This window comes from Patella vulgata, chromosome 8 (assembly GCF_932274485.2).
Source record: "Patella vulgata chromosome 8, xgPatVulg1.2, whole genome shotgun sequence".
Taxonomy (NCBI): Eukaryota; Metazoa; Mollusca; class Gastropoda; family Patellidae; genus Patella; species Patella vulgata.
Genome location: NC_065886.2, coordinates 9385979 through 9408672, shown reverse-complemented (window position 1 = coordinate 9408672; position 22694 = coordinate 9385979). Strand labels below are relative to the sequence as shown.

The following is a 22694-nucleotide window of genomic DNA, read 5'->3' as shown; positions in this document are numbered from 1 at the left end:
AAAATGTTTACTTTGTAAATAATTATTGGTGGTTGTTTTATCTGGATTGATAAACAAACTACTAACTACATATTACGGGTTATATTTCCAAATCTAATTTAAACTGTATACTCCCTAGAACACCTCTCGACATTCTTCGATACATTCCGGTAGTTTTCAAAGAATAATTAGATAGATAGTAAGGGTTAGCCCAGCTATTACAAGATGACCGGTCCAATATATTCTAGTTTTTAAATGGACATTTTAAGCTTATGGATTCTACACAGTGGGATTGGAAAGCAGTCTGCTATTCCACAATGTCATTTTTTTTCGGATAATCATATCTATATACTTGCGATAGTCACGAGTAAATACAAAACATAGTTATTTACAGAACGCGAAGGAGAGAGAAATCGATACCAACTAGGTCAGTTTGATACTAACATGCAGTTCAATTTTATTTCAATACTTTCGCTTGCATGCAGGGTTCTTTAGCAGTTGGAGAAACACGGAGGTTCCGGGGAAAATACACGATGTTATAGGCAGGCGACCCTATTTGGGATCGAACTTATTGACAGACCATTCGACTACCGAATCCTCCTCCTATAATTACTCAACACACATTACCTCCCATTCTGTTACTAGCTGTGTTATCAACATTAGTAGAATTCTGAATCAATTCTTGATATGTTCCTTCAGTTGGATTTCTTTCACTAAATTCTAGACCATCATATGTCGACACTATTTATAGAAAAATACTGAATGAATGACACATCTCTATATTTGTTTTCGATTTTATCAAGCATCATCACATACCATTAAATTTAACTGTTTTTGGTTCATCTGTTTAAACCTCTAAACAAAGTATTGACAAGAAAACGCAAATCATATGTTAGTTATGTGAACTCCTCAAATAATTCCACAAGACATTAAACAATTTACTTATTATAAATCGCCACCCCCAGTCTGACGGCCCTATCTCTCTCAGAGCATTACACGATCTTTTTTCTTTCTAGTTTGGTTTGCTTTTATAATGGTCTGTTAATATGTATTTAGGATGCGCCCATGAAATATATGTTTAGGGACAGTGTGTAACATTTTGACTTGTCATCATCAACAATGGGAATCCGGAATAAAAATGTCAAAGATTTAGCGGGGCCTACGAACCCTGGAGATACTGCTACGTGTATACTTACTTAAACCATTATTATCAAAACCAGTAATGGTTGGTTGTCTGAAACAGGAATATGTGACATTTTTATATATTTATTTTCTACAATTCATTATATTAATAGTTAAGCTAATAGTTCAGTATAAAGAGTTCCTCATTATGACCAATGGGCTTTTCAACAAAACGTGGTGAATAGATGTTAAACATGCATTATGCAAGAGCTAAATCTGCCTATTACAGGTCTTTCTTTAGGCCTGAAATGTTTTCTAAAGTATTAATTAGACATTAATTAACTGATCCAGGCCTTAATCAACTCTCGATGGCATCAGATTTCTCCGATATTAAATAGATTAGAATGGTTCTGCGATACTTTGATTTAATCAAATATGGAGGACCGAGACTTAGCTTCGATCAACCAGTACGGTGGTTGAAATTATTGCACACGTCTGTCAAACCTTCAAAGGCTAATATCTTCGCTTGCAATAGAGTAATTTGAATGAAATTTTCAAATTATTCCGTTTACATCATCTACTTTCGAATTATTATAGCAAGATTGGCTAGTTCTTTATCTAAATCTTACATAATGTATCTTTAATACACGTGAGTGAATATATTTAGATGATATTCCTATCCATGGATATGCATTTCTTTGATACAAAATATTCTAACGTTTTATCGTATTTAAGCAATTATAAAACTTTGGTGTCAGGTAGAATTATCATAGAATGACTTACCTGGTAGTTGGGATTTCACTACCTGAAATTATTCATATTAAATCATTATAGTGTATACCATAAAAATTATACATAATGTATATTCACTGATGGCTTTAATAATGTTATTGTTCGCGCTCTAAAAAGTGATATTTCCACATTTATTTCATAGCTTAAATTTATTTTGTATCTGGATGTTACACTAGTAAGCAATATTCTTACGTTAAAAATAACTGTAAAAATCGTTTTACCTTTTAGAAGTTTCTGATTTTGCCGTCGGTAATATATGGTAGATAGAACAGCTAATATTAGCAAGATGATTACAAGTGCCAACATCACCGATAAACCAACAACAAGACCATCTGGACTTTCGTTTTTAACATCACTGTCTGGGGAAACTGATCCAGAAGAAAATAAAATAGTTATACAAAATTATTCAACGGTAGACAAACTTTTAAGAATTTCACAAGTGGAAAATACAACTGATGGACATTTGCTATTTAGATATGGTTTTATGTTATATATTGAATTACAATTGCGTGAGTGAAAATCAACAGCAGTAATTTCGTTCGATTTTAATTCATTTAAATATCTTAAAGGGGCATTATGGGAGATTAGATAAAGAGCTGACAGTTCTCGCTATAATAGTTAAACAAATAGATAGCGTACAGAGAATATCCTGAAAATTGTTTCACTCTGAACTGAGATATAGCCATTGAATTTTAGGGCTAGACTTGAACATCATTACTAAAGTTGGTACAATAAAAACCAAAGTCTCGATTATTCATTTTGACGTAAAATGGTACATCATAAAATGTATTCAAATCCAGTAAACATCTCAGATTAGCAATGACATCGATCTGGATCGTACGTAACTAACGTACGAAAATTAAATAGTAGCTAGCTTTCTCTGCAGGTAGGATGGGACTGTCGTTCAGGTTGGGTCTGGATAAGTTAATTTATAATTTGGATAACATTTCTGGCCTAACGAAAGAACTGCAATAGGCAGATGTAGCTCTTGCATAATGTATGTTTAACCATTCCAACCTTTCTTCATAGTTCGTACTGAGTCCACAATTACTCTCAGATAAACTGGTTGACTATCACCATATTTATTTCTAGCTATAACTCTAATATAATATGCTGTATCAGCTTGTAGATTATTTATACAATAATCAGGTTTAGATTCTGGTAGAGGTGTAGAACTAGTCCAGGTTTTATTATCTACTGAATGTTGAACAATAAATTCCTGTTGATCTCCACCATTAAATCCTGGTGTCCATGTAATACAGATACTGTCGTCACTTGGTGGTATTGAGTTGATCTTAGTAGGTTTATCAGGTTTAGCTGGAAGTTATATACAAATATAATTTATTATTATAAAAGACATTCATTATGGTTTAATGTACAGCGTTGTTTAAACTCTTATTGTTAATGGGTAGCAGAACTAGGTCGTTTATCAGCTTAGGGAAATAAACTTCCATTTCCTTTAATAGACTTCATCTACAAATATTGTTTATGTTATGTAGCATTTTTTTAATGGGGTTTAACGTCCGACTGTTCCGTTCCGACTGGGCTAATGGATCCTGAATTGTTAAAGTTTAGCATACAAGTTGGTTGATTTCCTAATCAAGAAGTAATAATCTTTGACTAATTCTAACATCTTGTCGTCCGACATCAAAGGGATTAACATGTCCAACACTGGACAAACCACGAATCGTTTTAACGATTAAGCTACAAAAGAAACCGCGTAGATTAAGGAAGCCAATGAAGGCTGATTAAGTAGTTATTCCATATTAAAGTGGGTGCCTCAACCAAAAGGGGATCGATCACTTAGTAATAGCTATCCCCTTTACAGTCTTAAGACCAACTAGAAATCAGTCAGATTTCTTCAAGTTTGGGAATGTGACCTCAAAGGTTTGTTGAAGAGAATCCTGTCATCATCCTCTCAAAGACAATAAATTGTAGCCCAATTATTATCTATTCAGATGGTGTATTGTATAAGTGTCATATTACACTGCTCTATATTTAGAATGTAAAACTAAAGCTAGATGGGTTTGGAATCAGATTCTATGAAATTTGAATAAGAGAATAAGAAAAACTAATCAAATTAAACACAGAAATAGACAAATTTAATAACAATTTAATAAAATAAATAAAAAAAATGATTCAAATATTACATAATGTAATAATAAGCTTATTAATTTGATGTAATATCTACAGCAGCTTGTCTAAGCCAGGGTATAAAATATCTTACATTATTTTACTCATATACTTTGAATTGATATTGACCAATTAAATGATTTTGGAACTTTTTTTTCTTGTGGAGATAAATATTCATAAGTAAAACAAGGGATGTTGAGCACATTACGATTGTATAACTCTTGCCAAGTATATATTGATTTCTATAGAAAGGGGTCAATATCGAAATATTAATGGCCTATTGATCCATCGTACAATACTATTTACGAACTTATCAATTATCAGTAAAAGAAAATTTGATCCAAAATTATCTAATTTGGTGCAAAAATATGAACATTTACTGATTATTCACATACAGGGAAAAGGTCACCCCAAAACAATCTACATGTATTTGTTATTTAAAGGAGGTAAATCGCTAATATTTAGGACCTAGAAATTGACACAAATGGTTCGCAACACAAATAATAATGTAATATGAATGTACATAAACTGATTTAGTATTTATTGCGCATGCTCTCCAGGTAGGAATATGACGTAACCGTTTGAGTTACTTGTGGAATATATCTAGCCCCGTCCTTCGAGTCCCTTGTTATAAATGGCACTTAAAGGCATTCGTGAACCAATGGTAAAATGTTTATTTTGTCTTACAATTTTATGGAAGCCTATAACTACCATTCATAATTTCTACTTTTCGCCCCTTCAAAACACGAAAGTCGAAAAGTGACCTTGAAAGTAGAGACTACATCAACTTCCGAGGCGAAAAGACAACAGTACGACAGCAAGCCAAAATCAAAGGTCGCTAATATCGCTTCAATACTAGACTTTATAAACTATTTTGTTAACGCGAATTTATTGTCAATGTCAACAAAACAGTACACCTTTCATAACGTATTATAACAATATTACTTATATTCTCTGTCACCACAGAGTTCTTGATGTGGAAATTTACACGGAAATATTTATTTATGGCTAGGGATATGATATCATATCTTTCTTATCTAAATTACATCCTGCTTATTGTTGATATATAAGCAGGATCTAATTTAGATAAGAAAGATATGATATCATATCCCTAGCCATAAATAAATATTTCCGTGTAAATTTCCACATCAAGAACTCGTAGTATTATTCTTACAATTTCTCGTACAATAGGGGCCACAAGGCAAGAAGTTAGGCCCGATATACGCGAACATCAAACCGAGATCTTTGATACATTAACATATAATATTAAGTTTTTTTCAAAACCGGATACAAATCGTTAGAGGGACCACAGCCTTCGATCCGATTATCACGAAATTCAAACCCAGGGTGTAACGGTGTATATTTAAACGTTTTTTAAAATCGGGTATAAACTGTAATTTTTGGTACACCCAGGGTCCATAATCTAGGAGGTTACGGACCGATATGTGCGAATATGGAAAGAAACAAAAATCCGTGGAATATAGACATATTTTTTAAGTTTGATCAAAATCGGATAAAAAAATTTTGAATTCAACAGTGTCCACAACCTTGGTATTATATACTTTTACACTATTTGCGAACGAGGAGCGGGCAGTTTCGATCCGATTTTCATGAAATTCGAACTCAACCATCATTAGGGTGGAATGGTGATATGTTAGAACAGCTTTTAATATTGGATAAAATGCCAATATAGAAAGGAACCGCGTGTCCACAAATAAATTGTGGGCTGACAGGGGCAACTCAATACACGTCCACTTGAAAATATGGGCGTACAAAAATAGCTCAGCATGATAAAACTTGGTTTTTGAAAGACTAAACAACTGATATCAAAGACTATATAAAATGAGATTTTTATTTTAGAAATTAAAATGTTAAGTTATTTGATACTCCCACTGGCCGGTTCATAGTTGTCAACGCTTATGTAATTTATATTAGGGCAATGCTACTCAAGACGGACATGTTGTTTAGATCAGCATACCAAGCAATTAAAATCAGTGAACCGGACCAAACCCAAACATCCAAAATTTAGCACTTTTTCCTAGATAGTCCTAGCACTGTTTAGTGAATGTTTACCACTTCCCACTCACTTGTATTTGTCAGAATATACATTATTGCATTATTGGGCCAAAATACACTGAGCAAAAAACATATCAAATTTATGTCATCTACATGTCGTATGAGAATTTTGTGACATCTTTACACTTACTAGGTAATGTTCATTTAATCATTCAAGCATTCACCCACACAGTTACAGTACAATTAAATGGGATCTTGTTCGCACATTATGCCAGTCATTTTGAGACCAACATATAGTATAATTTTCATTGCAACGGTTATCTGAATAATCAATATTATTTGATACATTGACTATATGATATTTAGTATATGTTATAGTATACTTACACTGAGCTACAACTTGATATGGTGGTTAACTGTATAACCAATATTATTACATATTGTATATAAAGTATAGTAGATGTCATACTTACATTGATCTGTAACTCGATACTCTAGTTCTGTATAACCAATATTATTAGATACATTGACTGTATATGATGTATAGAAGTTGTTAGAGGTTATGTTGATAATTAATGTTGATCTATAAGTGTTGATAGATATACTGGTATCATTCTGTTTAAATATATCATCATTATAGATATGTTCAACATCTCCAGTAGTTATTTTATTATAATACCAGGTGAAGGTTGGTGGTGGATAGGATATAACATCAGCTACCAGCTGTACTATATCTCTTATATTATCACTAACTATAGATGTTGTTATAACTCTAGCATCTTGTCTAGGTGAACCTGTATATATAACAATAGATAGGATATAACATTAGATACCAGTTGTACAATATCTCTTATATTACCACTAACTATAGATGTTGTTATAACTCTAGTATCTTGTCTAGGTGTACCTGTTATAACAATATTAAGGATAGGATATAACATACACTATCAAACTGATACTGTTGGCTCATGAACCTATGCCTTTTAGTAATGCAATATTCTGTCATTAATAAGTGATCATTATTCTAAACTAATGTTTAGTATGTATAGCAAGCAGTCATTTATTAGCAGGGATGTAAACTGGCTGGTTGTAGAAGAGGTCATATATTGTAACAGCGTTATTATTTCTAATTATACCTATCGCTACTGAATATACAAACCTAATCAATAGTGGCATATATCTTTCGATAATCAAGGTTTTAACACCCTAACGGCGTTGCCATATCGGACCTATGATTTAATATATATATATACTTTTCTAACCCATTCCATATCAACATTGAATACTTTTCTAACCACGAGAGATATGTGTCCAAACTATGGTTAGAAAAGTATTCAATGTTGAAATGGAATGTATTTAAAAATGGTCAATTTTCGTCATAAATCTAAGAAGTTTTCACACTTTTGTGATAGAATCGAATGATTTTTGGTATGCAAATAGTTACACTAGTCCTCTATAAAATGACGGAGGTGTAGTTTCATTGGGCCAATAAAAATGCCCAAATTACTATCAAAAAAATTAAATATCGTTATGTAAACTGACCTGGAATAAAATATGTTTCACCATTTGTCCCGTAGAAATGTTTTTCGGAATGTAGGTTTCAATTTGACATCAACTTTATTAAAACCGGTAAATTAGAACTTGGATATCTTCATCCTCTTCTTTGGTTTTCAAAAAAGGGTATCTTCGAATCGTGACTTATTTGTGTAATAAAAATAAGTAATGATATTTGTAGATATTTGGTTAAAATATCATGAATTAGTATTGAGTAGGCTGCTGCTCCTGTCTCGGTATTTTTTGAAAATTAATATGAGATCTTAGTCCGACAATGGAACCATTTTTCGGTATCGGCAGCTGTCAAAAAGACCGGTTATTCGAGATGGAAGGAATTTAGTTGCTATGTACGGATCTGTCTGTGTCATATATTTTCATTGATAAAAGTTTTCTGTTCACAAGTCAACAGTAGTGTATCAGTTATATACGTACAGTTAATAAATACTTTCAATGATTGGTTGTATTGAACATTTGGTATTTCAGTATTGGTAGCGTGACAAGTATAGTCACCAGTATCCAGACATGTAGGTTCTTGTATAGTAAAGGTATTACTGTTCGTTCGTTTAGATGATATATTAGTTGTACCACTGTACCAGGTAACCAAGGCTACAGGGTCACTGTTAGTAGAACACGTGATATTGGTTGAATCTCCTTCATTTACTGTCAGTTTATCTCCAGTTGGTATTAAAGTTATTGGATCGAAGTCTGTAAATAATATCAAAGTTCATATAATATTTTTGTGATGAATCAAGTTTTCAGATTATAATTCATAACAATTAATCAACAATTAACAGTAAATATGTTGTCAGTGTGCGTGGTTGTTGTGGGAATGAAAAGTTATTATGCTATTTGATATTGCCGATTTCGACCATTGGATTTTGTATATTGACCACAGGACGGTTAGTAATGTGTCTCAGTCGTCTACTTACTCCCGGATTCCTGGTAATACTCCAAATATATGTTTATCTTTATATTATCAGATATAGTTATACTTACACAATACAGTTATATGTATAGTTTCACTATGAGATCTAGTTATACTTACACAGTAGAGTAACATCTATAGTTTTATTGTGAGATCTAGTTATACTTACACAGTACAGTAACGTCTATAGTTTTATTGTGCGATCTAGTTATAGATCTACCATTAGTTGGTAACAGATTAGTACTAGCTTCACATCTATATATACCACCCTGGTTCCTGGTAATTCTAGTTATATCAAGTCGTCCATTAGGAGTTACATCAACACTACTACCATCTGGTTTATACCATTTAAAGGTAGTTAGTGATGGATTAGATTCAACGGTACAGATCAACTGAAGGTCGTCATTCTCTGTTTTAGTTACAGAATCAACTGATACAGTTACCATGGGACCGACTATAAAAAAAAGAATATAGATGATACAATTACCCATCCTTGATTTCCCCAGTTGTACCATTCTGTTCCACTCCACCTACCCATGGGTCCAATCAAGGAGGCGACACATATTCAAATTATCCGCTGTTCATAATTGTGCTATTTTTATCGACCAATTAAAAAATTCCATGAATACAAAGCGCGTGGGGGAAGAGAAGTAACTCGTATTTTGTTGCAACTAAGAACGCCGAATAGCTGTATCAAAATTAACTTTATCAAAATATTTTAGGACATATGTTAGTGTGTATGATACTTCTTTAATATTAAATGTCTAGCAAACCTTCTCACAATTGAACATACACACTGCTGTACTGTTGTGAGGCTAAACAAGACTGGTATGTAAACTGTTTCTGATTGATTCGTAGAATAAACCTACGTGGACACTGAAGGCCATATGTTTGAGTGCAGTAGGACGGAACTATGCCACTGGGGATACCACGGTTCACAATTACCATGGAAACAGCTATAAGAATATAGTTAAAGTCAGATGATACAGTTACCATGGGATCGAGTACAAAACAAACGATCTATATAGTTGAAATCAAAGATGTATGCTCGCCCATCACGCTTCGTCGCGGATGTCCACCAATGTGGTAACAAACTAATAGGTTATGGCCCCGTAAATGTTTTAGGCCACCGAATTTGGGCCATGGGCGAATTGTGGCGCGCGTGATACAGATATCATGACAATAGTTATAATGATCTTGTCAGATGATAGAGTTATCATTGCAATAAACAAAGTTAGAAGTTATTCTGAGACACGACTATTATATCAGATCACATTGAATTTTGGCCAACTTCCTAATTATACGAAAATTGATCACCAGCAATATAAATATATACTAAAAACTACTTACATAAAACCTCAAGTTGTACAGGTGTAGATGATCTACCTGGGCCAGCACTATTACTACCTGTACAGGTATAATAACTGCCTGTATCTGATCTCTGTACTGGTTGCATTCTATATATAGATGAATGTTGACCTGTTATCTGTACACCATTCTTAGTCCATTTATAAACACCAGACGGCACTGCTAAATCAGAATTGGTTACTGCACAAGTCAACACGAGTTGTCCTCCTTCTATAACTTTATATGGACTGGTTGAGGGTTCTATATGTACGATTGGTCTAACTGGAATATAAATAGAGTCATAATCGTTATTAAACTGTATATAGACCGGTTGATGGTTCTATATGTACAGAACTAGAATACAGTCATAGTAATTATTATACTACGTAACAATGGGATGATGATTCTATATGTATCTAGACTGGGTCATGGTTCTAAAATATAGATATAGTCATAGCAGTTATTAAACTGTATAGACTGGGTGATAGTCCTAAAATATAGATATTGTCATAGCAATTATTATTAAACTATATATAGACTTGGTGATGGCTCTGTATGTACAGAACTAGAATATAAATATAATCATTGTAACGATGGGATGAAGGTTGCATATGTACAAAACTATAAATTTAGTCATAGTAATTATTATACTGTGTATAGACCGTACAAGATACAATTTGCAAATGTGAAATGACAAATGTCTGATTTGTAAAACAAATATTGAGCTTAGGATACAAATTGTTGTATACAAATGTCAAAATACGACATCAAAGGATGAAATAAGAATTATATAAAGACTATGAATTAAGAAATAAGAATAAGAACTAAGAATTAAAAACACCGAATAAAGAGCTGTTTGGTTTTCCATAGTACATAGGTTAACTTTCCGCCTCCAAATCATTAATATTCATCAAAACCTTAGTTAAAATTAATAAGGGCGATAAGGACTAACACCACACTCGTATCGGTGGGCAAAACAGACTAAAAGAATTATTCAGAGTATCAAATACACGTATTGATTCAAATTATGGCGTCACTAAATTTCCAGAAACTGTGTCTGTACAGGAACTTCCAGAAAAATAAAATGAAATGGGGTTTGACGTCATACACTGTGCTATGAGGAAAGAAACTGTAGGTCATACAGCCGCTGTCTAGGCAAAATTTTCCTCATAGCACAGTGCATGGCATATGCCCGTCTTCATAAGCCAAGCGGGAACAGGAAAGTTTGACGTCAATCCCGATTTCATTTCATTCGATAATAAATACCGACATACAACTTTCATATGGGCATTTGATATGTTTTTTAACGGTTGATCCGTAATAATGGATAAATCGAGATTAACTGGTGTTATGATGATTTTACAATTTTCAAGATTTTTTATTTAAAGAAAATGTATTTGATGTTAGGCATAGTTGATTTGTCATTTGAGTATGTTGGCCTCGCTGTGTTTATCAACAAGTGCGGACGGACAGACAAAGTTACGGATTTCTGTAAATCGTTATAATATGTTTAAATACATACCAGAACAAGACGTGTTAAATTGATCAGTTGTTGTAGGTATATCACAATCAGGATAAGAAGCCTCACATATTATTGTATAGCCATCAAGACCACCCAGTACAGGTGTTGTATTTGATATAGTTATAGTGCTAGTTTTAGATACGTATCCAGGTGAACATCCTGTAATAATAGATTCCACTCCTCCTGATAAATCTTGTAGTGTTCCACCCTGTAAAAATGTGGAGTAAACAATTTCATTATTTCACGGATACATAATCATGTTTGAATAATTAAAGAGCGGGTATTAATTTCATCAACAATTGGTTGTTTTGGGGGTTTTATGGGTTTTATTTTTCAACTCATTGCACACTGAATATAAAACTTGCTTTCGGTAATGCCATGCGGATTATGAAAATCTCGTCTCATACACATTCACGGTTAGCAGTGTTTGATTTTGTCAGAAAAACAGAAATCATCTCGTATATTTAAATACATTTCAATAGCAGAATGTATATTGATGTAAAGTAATTCCAATGGCGATTATCCAAATGTTAACTGAAGTACATTTACAATTTATTTTCCCTGCTTTTGTGCAATAAAGTGCTAATAAATCCCTTCCCAATGGTATATCTTATAAATCCATATACACAATATTTTACAAAAACAATTTTCTATTTTTCTTAGACGTTTTAAAGAAAATGTTAACATATGCCAGCATAGACACCATTGGTGAATGAATGTTAGCATATGAAATTAGTACCAACGTATCCGGATTGACCGTGAGTGGAAATGGGTGACCACACCCATCAGATATATCGGGATAAAACGATAGCAGATTATCTGGAAAAAAAACTTGAATGTAGAAAAAATTTGATAAAAAAAAAATCTTTTTGCATTCAAGAAGTTTACCAACTGAAATCATTGGGGTTCATCTTTTCTGATTCTAAGTCTTCGCACCAAATTTGAAAATCAACAGGATACATCCAACGGCTATAGAGTTTATCCTCTAATGATGCTCACTACATTTGAATAAGTCGCGTTCCCAATCCGAAGGTTGTAGATTGTTGAAAAAAATCAAAACTACAGGGCCCTTTCTTGACCCCAAAGCATAATACCAAATTTGAATGAAATCCATCAAAGACTAGCATCTGTCACAATCACACGGTTTTTGGAAAAGGGGGTGTAACTCCAGAAAATGCGTACACAGAAAGCTTAAACTCGTGTAGAGACCCATCCGATTGTACTTCAATTTGCATAACCTCTATAGCGTTCACAAGATGTGCGGAAAAGGAGATTATAACTCTACGCAACAAGAAAAGCGATCGGATGCGGCCAATGACGACTAAAATGCTTTAAACCATACCTTAGAACCATCTTTTAAAAATTGTACCTCTTATCACGTTTAAAGGGCTTACGGCATAGTGGGTACGGATAACTCAGTGTTGTCGGTTGACGTTGACGTCGACGAACACGTCTCCCGATCAAATTAAACGTAACACACTAAAGCAAAGTTACGCTAAACAGTAAATGTTATGCAAGAACTGATGGGAAAGCAAACATGGATAGGATAAACCAGCAAGCGGCATCAACCCTTCCTTGTCAAATTTGACAATAAACCCCGCCCACGTGTATGGCGCTATTGCGTGTCGCATGTGCAGCTCAGTGGTTCATCTGTGAACATAATCTCAAAGCATGTCAAGTGTCCAGGACTATTTATCATATCACAACCTGCATAGGTATTTGCATTTCAATATCCCCTACTTTTTTAAAGAGTATAAAAAACGTCCCCTGATGACCCCAATGCTTGAAACCTATTGTGAAAAGATCTGTTAAAAAATATTGACGGAGCAACCGGGTTTCAACATTACCATAAATAAATGTTACCATATTAGATGTAAATTTCCATGTTAGTTTTGGTTCTGGTTTACTGCATCCTATACTACACACCAGTTGTACACCAGTATCTGTTAACTGACATAAAAACGGTTCATCATTTACGGTTATGTTTAACGATCTTTTATCTGAAAAATATAATATAGGTCTCATTTATGTTATTGGCCACCTAAATATAACAACAGTTCACAATGTGGTATAAATAACACAGCACACCAGGTTTAAGCATATTTAGGAGGTCGTATGTGGTATACGTTAGGACACAACGTGAAGTTGGCATGTTATTCAGCTCGAATCCCGTGCTGGCTCGTTATTCGGGATTCGCCAATGACGTATAACCACAGCACGTTATTCGGGATTCGTCACTAAAACCGACCGGTCAACCTTCCATCCGACAATTTCCTCGTTACCTCCGACTAGCACGGAGACGGCAGCTTCTCAAGCGAGTAGGTTGCTGACTGGTTTGTATGAGTGCACGGGACAGTAAGTGAACGCTGGGTGACCGATTAGCAAGGAAGGAGACGACCGTTTGTCGAGCGAATAGGGTGTTGACTGGTTTGTTGGTGTGCACTGGGCAGTTCTCTCCTGCACTCACCTGTTTTATTGTCGAATCCCGAATGACGCGCCAGTACGTTATTCGGGATTCGGAAGTAAAACAAGACCGGTCTACCTTCCACCCGCCCATTTCCTCGCTACCTCCGACTGTAGGGATAAGTGAACGTTGCGTGGCTGACTAGCACATAGACGACCTTTTGTTATGCGAATAGGGTGATAACTGGTTTGTTAGAGTGTACGGGGCAGTCCTTTCCAGCAATGACATGTTTTATTGCCGAATTCGCAAATAATGAGCCAGCACGTTATTCAGGATTCGCCACTAAAACAGAACGATCTACCTTGCATCCGACCATTTCCTCGTTGGGTGGCCGACTAGCACGGATACGACTGTTCAAACGAATAGAGTGCTGACTGGTTTGTTAGAGTGCACGTGGCATTCATCTCCAGCAATCACCTGGTTTATTGCCGTATCCCGAATATCTTTATTCGGGATTCGGGATTCGCCACTTAAACAGACCGACCTACCTTGCATCCGACCATTTCCTTGCTACCCCCAACCGTAGGGGTAAGTGAACTTTGGGTGACCGACTAACAAGGAGACGACCGTTTGGCGAGCGAATAGGGTGTTGATTGGTTTGTTGGGTGTGCACTGGGCAGTCCTTTCCTGCACTCACCTGTTTTATTGTCGAATCCCGAATGACGAGACAGTATGTTATTCGGGATTCGGAAGTGAAACAAGATCGTTCTACATTCCATCCGACCATTTCCTCGCTTGTTCGTTATTCGGGATTCGGCAATAAAACAGATGATTGCTGGAGAGGACTGCCCGATACACTCCAACAAAGCCGCCAGCACGTTACTCGGGATTCGACAACTGCTCAGTGCACGCCAACAAACCAATCAACACCCTGTTCGCTCCACAAACGGTCGTCTCATTGCTAATCGGTCACATAACGTTCACTAACTACCCCGTGCACTCCAACAAACCAGTCAGCTCCCTACTCGCTTGAGAAGCTGCCGTCTCCATACTAGTCGGACAGCCGATGTTCACTTAAGCCTAGGGTCGGAGGTAGCGAATAAATGGTCGGATAGAAGGTAGACCGGTCTGTTTTAGTGGCGAATCCCGAATCCCGAATAACGTGCTGGCGCATTATTCGTTATTCGAATCCCGAATAGCGTGCCAACTTCACATTGCCTGTTAGAAATCGGCTTAATAGGCATCAGGTTTAAGCATATTTACGATATGGTATATGTTAATAGGCATCAAGAGTTACGGTTCTTTACACTAGGTATCGACATGTTGTTTTAGTATAAGAGTTGTACAATAAACGCAATCAGGTGTCTAGTGTCTGCTGTAGTTTATATTCAAAAGTTACAGATCCTTTTCATTGTAATCGAAAAGCACGATTGAGGATTAGCCAATATATTGAACATGGATAAAAATGTAATTTAAAAAATCTGTCTGTGTTACTTCATTTTCATAGAATTTTCTAGACGTTCGTTTTACTAGCCATTATGTATGGTAGTATCAGTGAATCGTATGCCATATTTTATCACACTAGAGATACAATATAAACAGAAAATACTATCCTGTCTATCTTAATATTATTGTTTAACATCAAACGAGTTATATGTTTCAGTCTTTTTGTTTCCTTTTGAGTGGGGCCCTATGCCAAAATATTTCATGGAGCCTATTACACAGGCATCCCCCTATCCATCAAATACAAAATATGTATGTACATTATACACTGCATGTGTTGCATTGGTTTACATAGGTTAGGCCCCTAGCAGCGCGGGACCCTAGGTCATAGCGACAAGTTTCTTGGCTTTTGGTCCCAGAGAGCTAAAAAAGTAAACATAATTTTAATCGGTGATTTATGAGAATTGATAAGTACAGGTATGAGGTTTTTGGTGAAAGGACACAAGGTCAGATATATATGAAAACGAATATCGAAAATCCGTTCGTAATTTTGTGAGAGAAACCAAAGTATGCCATGACTGAAGTGAAAATATAATATCAAATATGCAACAGAAGAGAGCCATCAAAACTGTTTATAAACCCCCTTCCTCTCATTGGTTACATCCTACTCTTTCAACAAAACATTTTTCGTTGAAAACTTTCTTTTCGGTCGCCTACTTCCGTGCGTGATATCATATTCTACAAACATGCCTGTCGATATTGAGTGCCACATGATATTAAAAAATATATGAGAGACCTTATCGCTATATGTGGTACTACATTCCATAACATTTTCAAAAATCTCCTCTCAACAACGTCAGAATCTTTGATTTATGGCCTAAAAAGTATATTAGTTGTTTGAAATTCTTTTCGTCGTTACATATCTGTTAATCTGTTCGATTGATGTTAGACTATTCTAGAGGTAGGTTTAGGATTCACCGAACATGTTAGTCATAAGATATTAAATGGTAGGATTAGGATTAACTGAATATTTTGGTAACATTAGCAATAAGATTATTCAATGTTAGAAGTGGGATTAGGATTAACTGAACATTTCAGATAACATCAGTAATAAGATAATTAAATGTTAGAAGTAGGATTAGGAATTACTGAATATTTTAGGTAACAGGTGGTAACAAAATAATGAAATATAAGAGTAGGATTAAAGAATGACGAGATTATGTATGTCAACCATAAATAAATATAAAGAATTTACCTTGAATTACAACAGATCTATTATCTGCTATATCTACTGTATAATAGACTTCTCCATCATCTGGGTTGTTAACTTCTAGAACATACTTTAGCCCACCATTTTCACATACGAAACTGTATTTAGGGTCATTTGAAGATCCACAATTAGAAGCAGTTATAATAGCGAGAATACTCCCATCTTCTCTCCTCCATGCTATTGTTCCTCTTGGTTCAGAATATTTGTATACCAGTGATATTGTGCTATTAATGGGTCCACAGACCTTGATTGATTGACCAATATGATTGCCAGTCACTGTAATAATGAAACACTGAATTAATAATTATTATATTAAAAATACATACTAATATGAATTGTTTTGTCTAATTCAATGACATTTGTGTCATAGAATTTGTTTTTACTAGGCCATAACACCAATTAATATTATTAGTGCAATTTGGTTCTTAGTTATTAATAATATGTCGGACAAACAGTTATATTACCTGGTCGATTGGAGGTAATGGAATTCGTGTATCTACTGGATGCCGCAGATATAATCGGATTTAAATACAATCGTCATTTAATGATTTAATTTAAAAATGGAGGAGCAACCCTAAGTCATCATTTGGCTTTACAACATTGAGCTTGTTCAAGTACACTGACTTTATATTGATCAATCTGATAAACTGTAAACGGAGGCCTATAAAATATCTATGATAACAATAGATTAACTTAATCCTCATCTTACATTGATATATTTAAATTGTGACGGTTTCTTAACCCGACTATCCGCTGTAATTTGTTCTCTTCAACTGCATAGAGCATTGACTACAGCATGTATTTAATGAGATAATGACTGGCACCAATATTGTCCTTTAATCCTGATCTTACATTGATATATTTTAATTGTAACGGTTTCTAAACCCGACTATCCACTGTAATTTGTTCTCTTCAAAACCCTGCCATCGTTATTCTTTCTAGTTTTAAGTGACATGTGTTGTGACTATACTGTTACACACCGTTTGGTGCATCCACGACTAATCCCAACTCAAAACTGAAATTGATTGCAAGCTCCGAAAAAAAGACAACTGCGTACAGCATTCACCTCAGCATGTATTTAACTAATTCAACATTTAATTCTCACTACTTTGATGTATACCGCACTGGTTAAAGTTTGTATCAAATTATAATCATCATAAATATGACTGTAAAATAATGTTACTAATTTTGCAGTTTTTCTCTCTATTTCTCTCAATGATCGCCTAAACTCAAGATGTAAGCATATCAAATTGACTGTGTTTTGGAAAACTATTGCTTAAATGTTTATTATTCTACTAAAAATAATTTGGCCAAGTTTATTTGTTTCCTGGGTGTAAATATAACATACATACATATTACTAGTATACAAGACCAGGAAGTGAATTAAAGAAAAGTATAAATGCGTATATGTAGCATTATTTTCATGTAATTTATAAAAACATTAAAAATAAAATATACATTATAAGTCTATATAATATACTACCAAATGCTATTACAAGAAAAACAGCCAGAAATTCTCCCATAACTAAAAATACACCATTCACGTTGTTCATTTATTCAAGCTGAAGTATGTTGTCATATACAAACAGAACATATGATAATAATAGCCTATACGACATATAACCAACCAAGTCACGCATGAATATACGACAGATATAGTTAAAGCTGTGTCGTTGAAAACACGTTATGCAGGTTTTATATTGAGTGATTTGTGAATTTTAGAATAGACATGTTTTATATAATAGACTATATGTTTAACACACTTGATTTGTTTATTTTAATTCTTGTCTCGATAAGATAATAGTATGTTTGGAGCTGACATGCCAAAAAACTACATTGCTTTCATTATATTTTCATTCATTCATTCATTCATTCATCGAGGGATGTTTTAAGTGACATTAATTAAAATTTAAATAAAATCGTTTTCTCTTGGAGAACACAGATTCGCGAAGGTCATCATGTCATGTAGTTGATGTAGTGTTTTACCAGCTAACAGTAAAATGATTTCCTGAGAGATTTTGTTTATTCAATAAAAGACAGATTATTGTAAACTGTTGTATTATCGGATCTGTGGTATGTTTAACGCTGGCTCAATGCAAACCGACATTTAGGGACTAACACATGGTCAATAATTTTGTCTTGACCCAGTCGGTGAACCAGAGAACATGATCTTAGACCGACTATGCTACTCTGCCACGTGAAAGCATGGATTTAAAATCACAACAATTGAGTCGATAGATGATCTACATTACAAGCGTTAGATCACCCTTCTTTGCTTGCAGGAATTAACGCCTGTATCTGTAGTGGTCACTTGCTCTGCACCTTTATAGATTGATCATTTCAGAACCTTACTAGTCAATATAATAACCAATCTAAACTCATTTGTTACAGTGACATAATAAGTTAGAGCTGAGGAGTTGAGCTCTACTGGAAAATCCTAATCCTGTCTTCTGGGAAGGAAACAATGATATATGATGTTGTATTGAAATAGTGATAAGTATTACTGGCCTAAATATTATCACCTGTGACGTACGTCTATTATATAAGATTGAGTTGACCTAAATATTGATTATAATACCTACACAGGTAATCCGTACATTGTAGCGATTAAACAAATATTTGATCAGTGTTGGATTCTAAACGGAAGTACAATTTATCCCAAATAATTATAATCCCCCTTTGATATATAATACAAATACAGATTTTCGATTGTTACCACACTTCTTAATTGATTTATTTGAGCAAGGTCACCACTAAACACTTCATCACCATATGAACTCAACATATGTACTCGTTTAGAACTTTATTTAAGGTGGGACGATTTACCCAGTACTACCCAATACTACCCAATATCACCCAATACCACCACAATACTATCCCAATATCACCACAAACTACCCAATACTACAACATAATGATGCAATATAGACATAACATTGGAGCGGGAAATGTACTTCAAATTCGATACCGATGTCTGGCAGTTCCATTTGCCTTGCTATACCATCCAAAACAAGCCAATGATAACCCAATACTACCAAATACTCATCAAATACTACCCAATACTACCTAATATTGTCAAATAACAGCTTATTAGTATAATTACTGCAACGAATATTACTGTAAATATTTCAATTTCCTGCTAATTGTCGAATATTAGTTGCAATTATTATACTGATGTGCTGCTAATTGACGATATTAGGTTGTTATTTTATAATATTGGGTAGTATTTGGCAGTATTTGATTAGTATTTGGTAGTATTGGGGTAGTATTTGCTTGATTTGGGTGATATAGGGAAGCAAATGAGACAGCGAGACATCGGTAATCACATTATTTGAAGTACATTTCCCACGATATATCTCACTATTTTTGAAAACAAAATGAAGTAATATGCTCATTGTAGTATTGGGTAGTACGTAGTGATATTCGGGTAGTATTGGGTGGTATTGGGTATATTGGTTAAATCGTACCGCCGCTTTATTTACTAGAACACTGTTGTAACTTGTTCATGGATATTGGTTTCAAAATTGGTGACAAACCCTGGGGTCACACGAGGAACAATTAACTTTTGTCGTGAAAGCGGTAGAGGCTACAAGTTCTATCGGAGTTGTTTCAGTTTTGGTTGGAAACATTTGGGTTGTGAGCGGAAGAACCCTATCGACATTCAGCATTCCAAGGCATTCTGATTTGGAGATATGCCCCTCTCCCAACAACCCGGTGAACGCGATAGCGCCTATACTTTTTTTGCAGATATTTTATTTTCAAATTTTATGGGAAGTATTGAGTTTTTGACAGAACTTCTAACTTGAAAGTCCTGGAACGTTGAATATCCACCCAATGTTTAAACCAAATTTGAAAAGTATCCGTTAAAACTGTATACTCTGGCACGTTCTAATGGTGGGGTATTCGATTGAACGTTAAAGAATTGAATTCTCTCAATCCCAAAAATAGTGAAAATCGAATGAAAGGGGTATCTCGGGCTACAACGCATGCGTCGACTGAATAAGAAAATATCTGCAAAATAGCATGCAGCCGAAACATATTTTTTGTGTTTAATTACCCCGCGATTCTACTCACACCACCTCCGTTGTCGGGACTGACAGAACTGTGACAGGACCGAATTCCATGTCAACGACAATTTCTACATGGAACTTTGGCTTTTCAGCCCCATCACTATCACAACCAAACACTTTCCTTTGCCAGGCCCTAGATCCACTGATCAGGCGAACGGTGCAGAAAATCCTGGGAGGATAGAGTAACTTTCATCACCGACACTGGGATCAAATATAGCCCACCCCCGCCCCACCCCCACATGGTTTGTGAGCTAGGCCCTACACTGTTGAAGTTATATTTGTTGTGTTTAATTACCCCAGGATTCCGCGTCACTTGATTGCATTTCTTTTAATTCGGGACGTTCTGGACTGACAACCGAGCGTCCCCCAAGGTTTTCGGCAAAGGGGGATTAAGTCACGGAATGCTGAAACCCGGTGTTAAAACCTTTTTAGTTGAGAGGCGATCCTCTAGTTTCTGATAAAGACACTTGCGATAGAATTGAACCAATATACGTTAAACCCTTTTCTATATATCTTGAACATTGAAGTTGTACTGGTTTGATAGAAGTTTACTGAACAACAATTACATATTACAATGGGATTTTACTTATCTGTTTATCTACCTTTTCCATAAATAAATCAATAATATTGTTTATGTAATTCAATCTCGGTATAAACTTACCCTATTCTAGAGGAGGAGCTGGGTGACCACAGTTTACTTCAGTGCGTTTTGGCCCCCGTGAGCGTGTGTATTACAGATCTGGCGCATTATACGGTGCTTCATTCCTCATTATTCCACCACTTATCCTATTGAATTGTTAACGTTATATACTGTGCTTATTGCACGTGAATATGTACTCAGATTGATTATTTAAAGATACATTAGTAAATGGTTTTATAAAGAGTTGTCCATTCTTGCTATAATCATTAAAATTTCAGTCAGATCACTTTGTCACTGTTGGATGTTTGGGCTAGAAAAAGGCATCAATTGTGTCTGCACCGTCTACGAGAATTGACAAACGATAACTCCACCACCATATTCTCGTAATGGCTATGGTAGCCTCGCTTGGCAGGCCTTTCATCACCAGTTTCCGGTAGTGACATCAGCGACTGACGGTAAACGTTAGCTTGGTCCGCGATCTATTGATTTAATTTTAAATGGACTACTGTTTAAATCTAAACTGTATCCAAGCCATCCGTGGGTCTACAGAGTTGATTTTGAACTTGTCGTGTAAATAAAGGCCTAATTAATAATTTCTATAACATCTGAAGCTTAAATAAAGACTTTCAATAGGAAGATTTAGCTCTTGCATAATGTATGTTTAACATTACCAACGTTAGTGTCCTGGCTTGGATTCAATCGAATAATAAAAATACCTATCGATCAATTGTCGTGGACAACAAAATTGGGTCAGACTTTTTGCAAAGCAAGCAGCACAGATCGATCCAATTTTAATGAAACTTATATTTGGAAATTACAGAACGGAACTGAACTATTATTTTAGTTTTCAAGTGATTCTATAAGATTCAAATGACGCATCGGTACAATAAGCAATTTTATAAATGATCTTATAGGACATTTTACGGCGTATTTAATGACTGTGAAATTGATATTAATACTGTTTGGGGGATTGATATATGAAATAATACATTAATTTATTGTGTCAATGAAAACTCTTTTAATGTTATAATCAACATAATCTTTCTGAATGAATTTGTTTCCAGTAAATACACTATGATAAAATCATATTTTATATTTGTCTATCAATTTGTCTTTTTTGTATCAATGTTCTTCTTTTTATAAATACTATTTATATCGCGAGATATGAATGAATTCTACGTTGTACAGAACAGGCTGTTCCTGATATGTGATATCTTTACAGACTTATAGGTTCGTAAATATTCCTGGTATGGTCTAGATTTAAACGGATTTAAACATGCGCGAGATCTTAAAATTTAAGGATTAAGAGCACATTCGGTTGCCAAGTACCGTTTTTACGATGATGAACGACCTATGCTAAATGTTCAAACATCATAACTTCGCCATGAATAAAGTAAAATGAATGAAATTTTCAATTTAGTATTTTTTCATTATCTATATTTGAACTATTATAATAAGAACGTCCAGCTTTTAATCT

General features: G+C 34.7%; 1 protein-coding gene across 1 annotated transcript in view; it reads right to left on the bottom strand.

The window, feature by feature from the left end:
* The window catches only part of LOC126830960 (hemicentin-1), a 40343-nt gene extending 23756 nt beyond the window's left edge, over positions 1-16587 (bottom strand). Inside the window, exons 1-12 of the mRNA XM_056102718.1 lie at positions 16493-16587; positions 13254-13390; positions 11391-11598; positions 9872-10150; positions 8691-8975; positions 8029-8301; positions 6516-6836; positions 2911-3210; positions 2115-2261; positions 1885-1906; positions 1176-1213; positions 607-720 (exon numbers count right to left, since the gene is read on the bottom strand). Coding sequence (XP_055958693.1) covers positions 607-720; positions 1176-1213; positions 1885-1906; positions 2115-2261; positions 2911-3210; positions 6516-6836; positions 8029-8301; positions 8691-8975; positions 9872-10150; positions 11391-11598; positions 13254-13256 — 1990 coding nt within the window. The 5' untranslated portion in view covers positions 13257-13390; positions 16493-16587. The remainder of the gene's footprint in view (positions 1-606; positions 721-1175; positions 1214-1884; positions 1907-2114; positions 2262-2910; positions 3211-6515; positions 6837-8028; positions 8302-8690; positions 8976-9871; positions 10151-11390; positions 11599-13253; positions 13391-16492) is intronic.
* Between the last annotated feature and the right edge of the window lie 6107 nt (positions 16588-22694).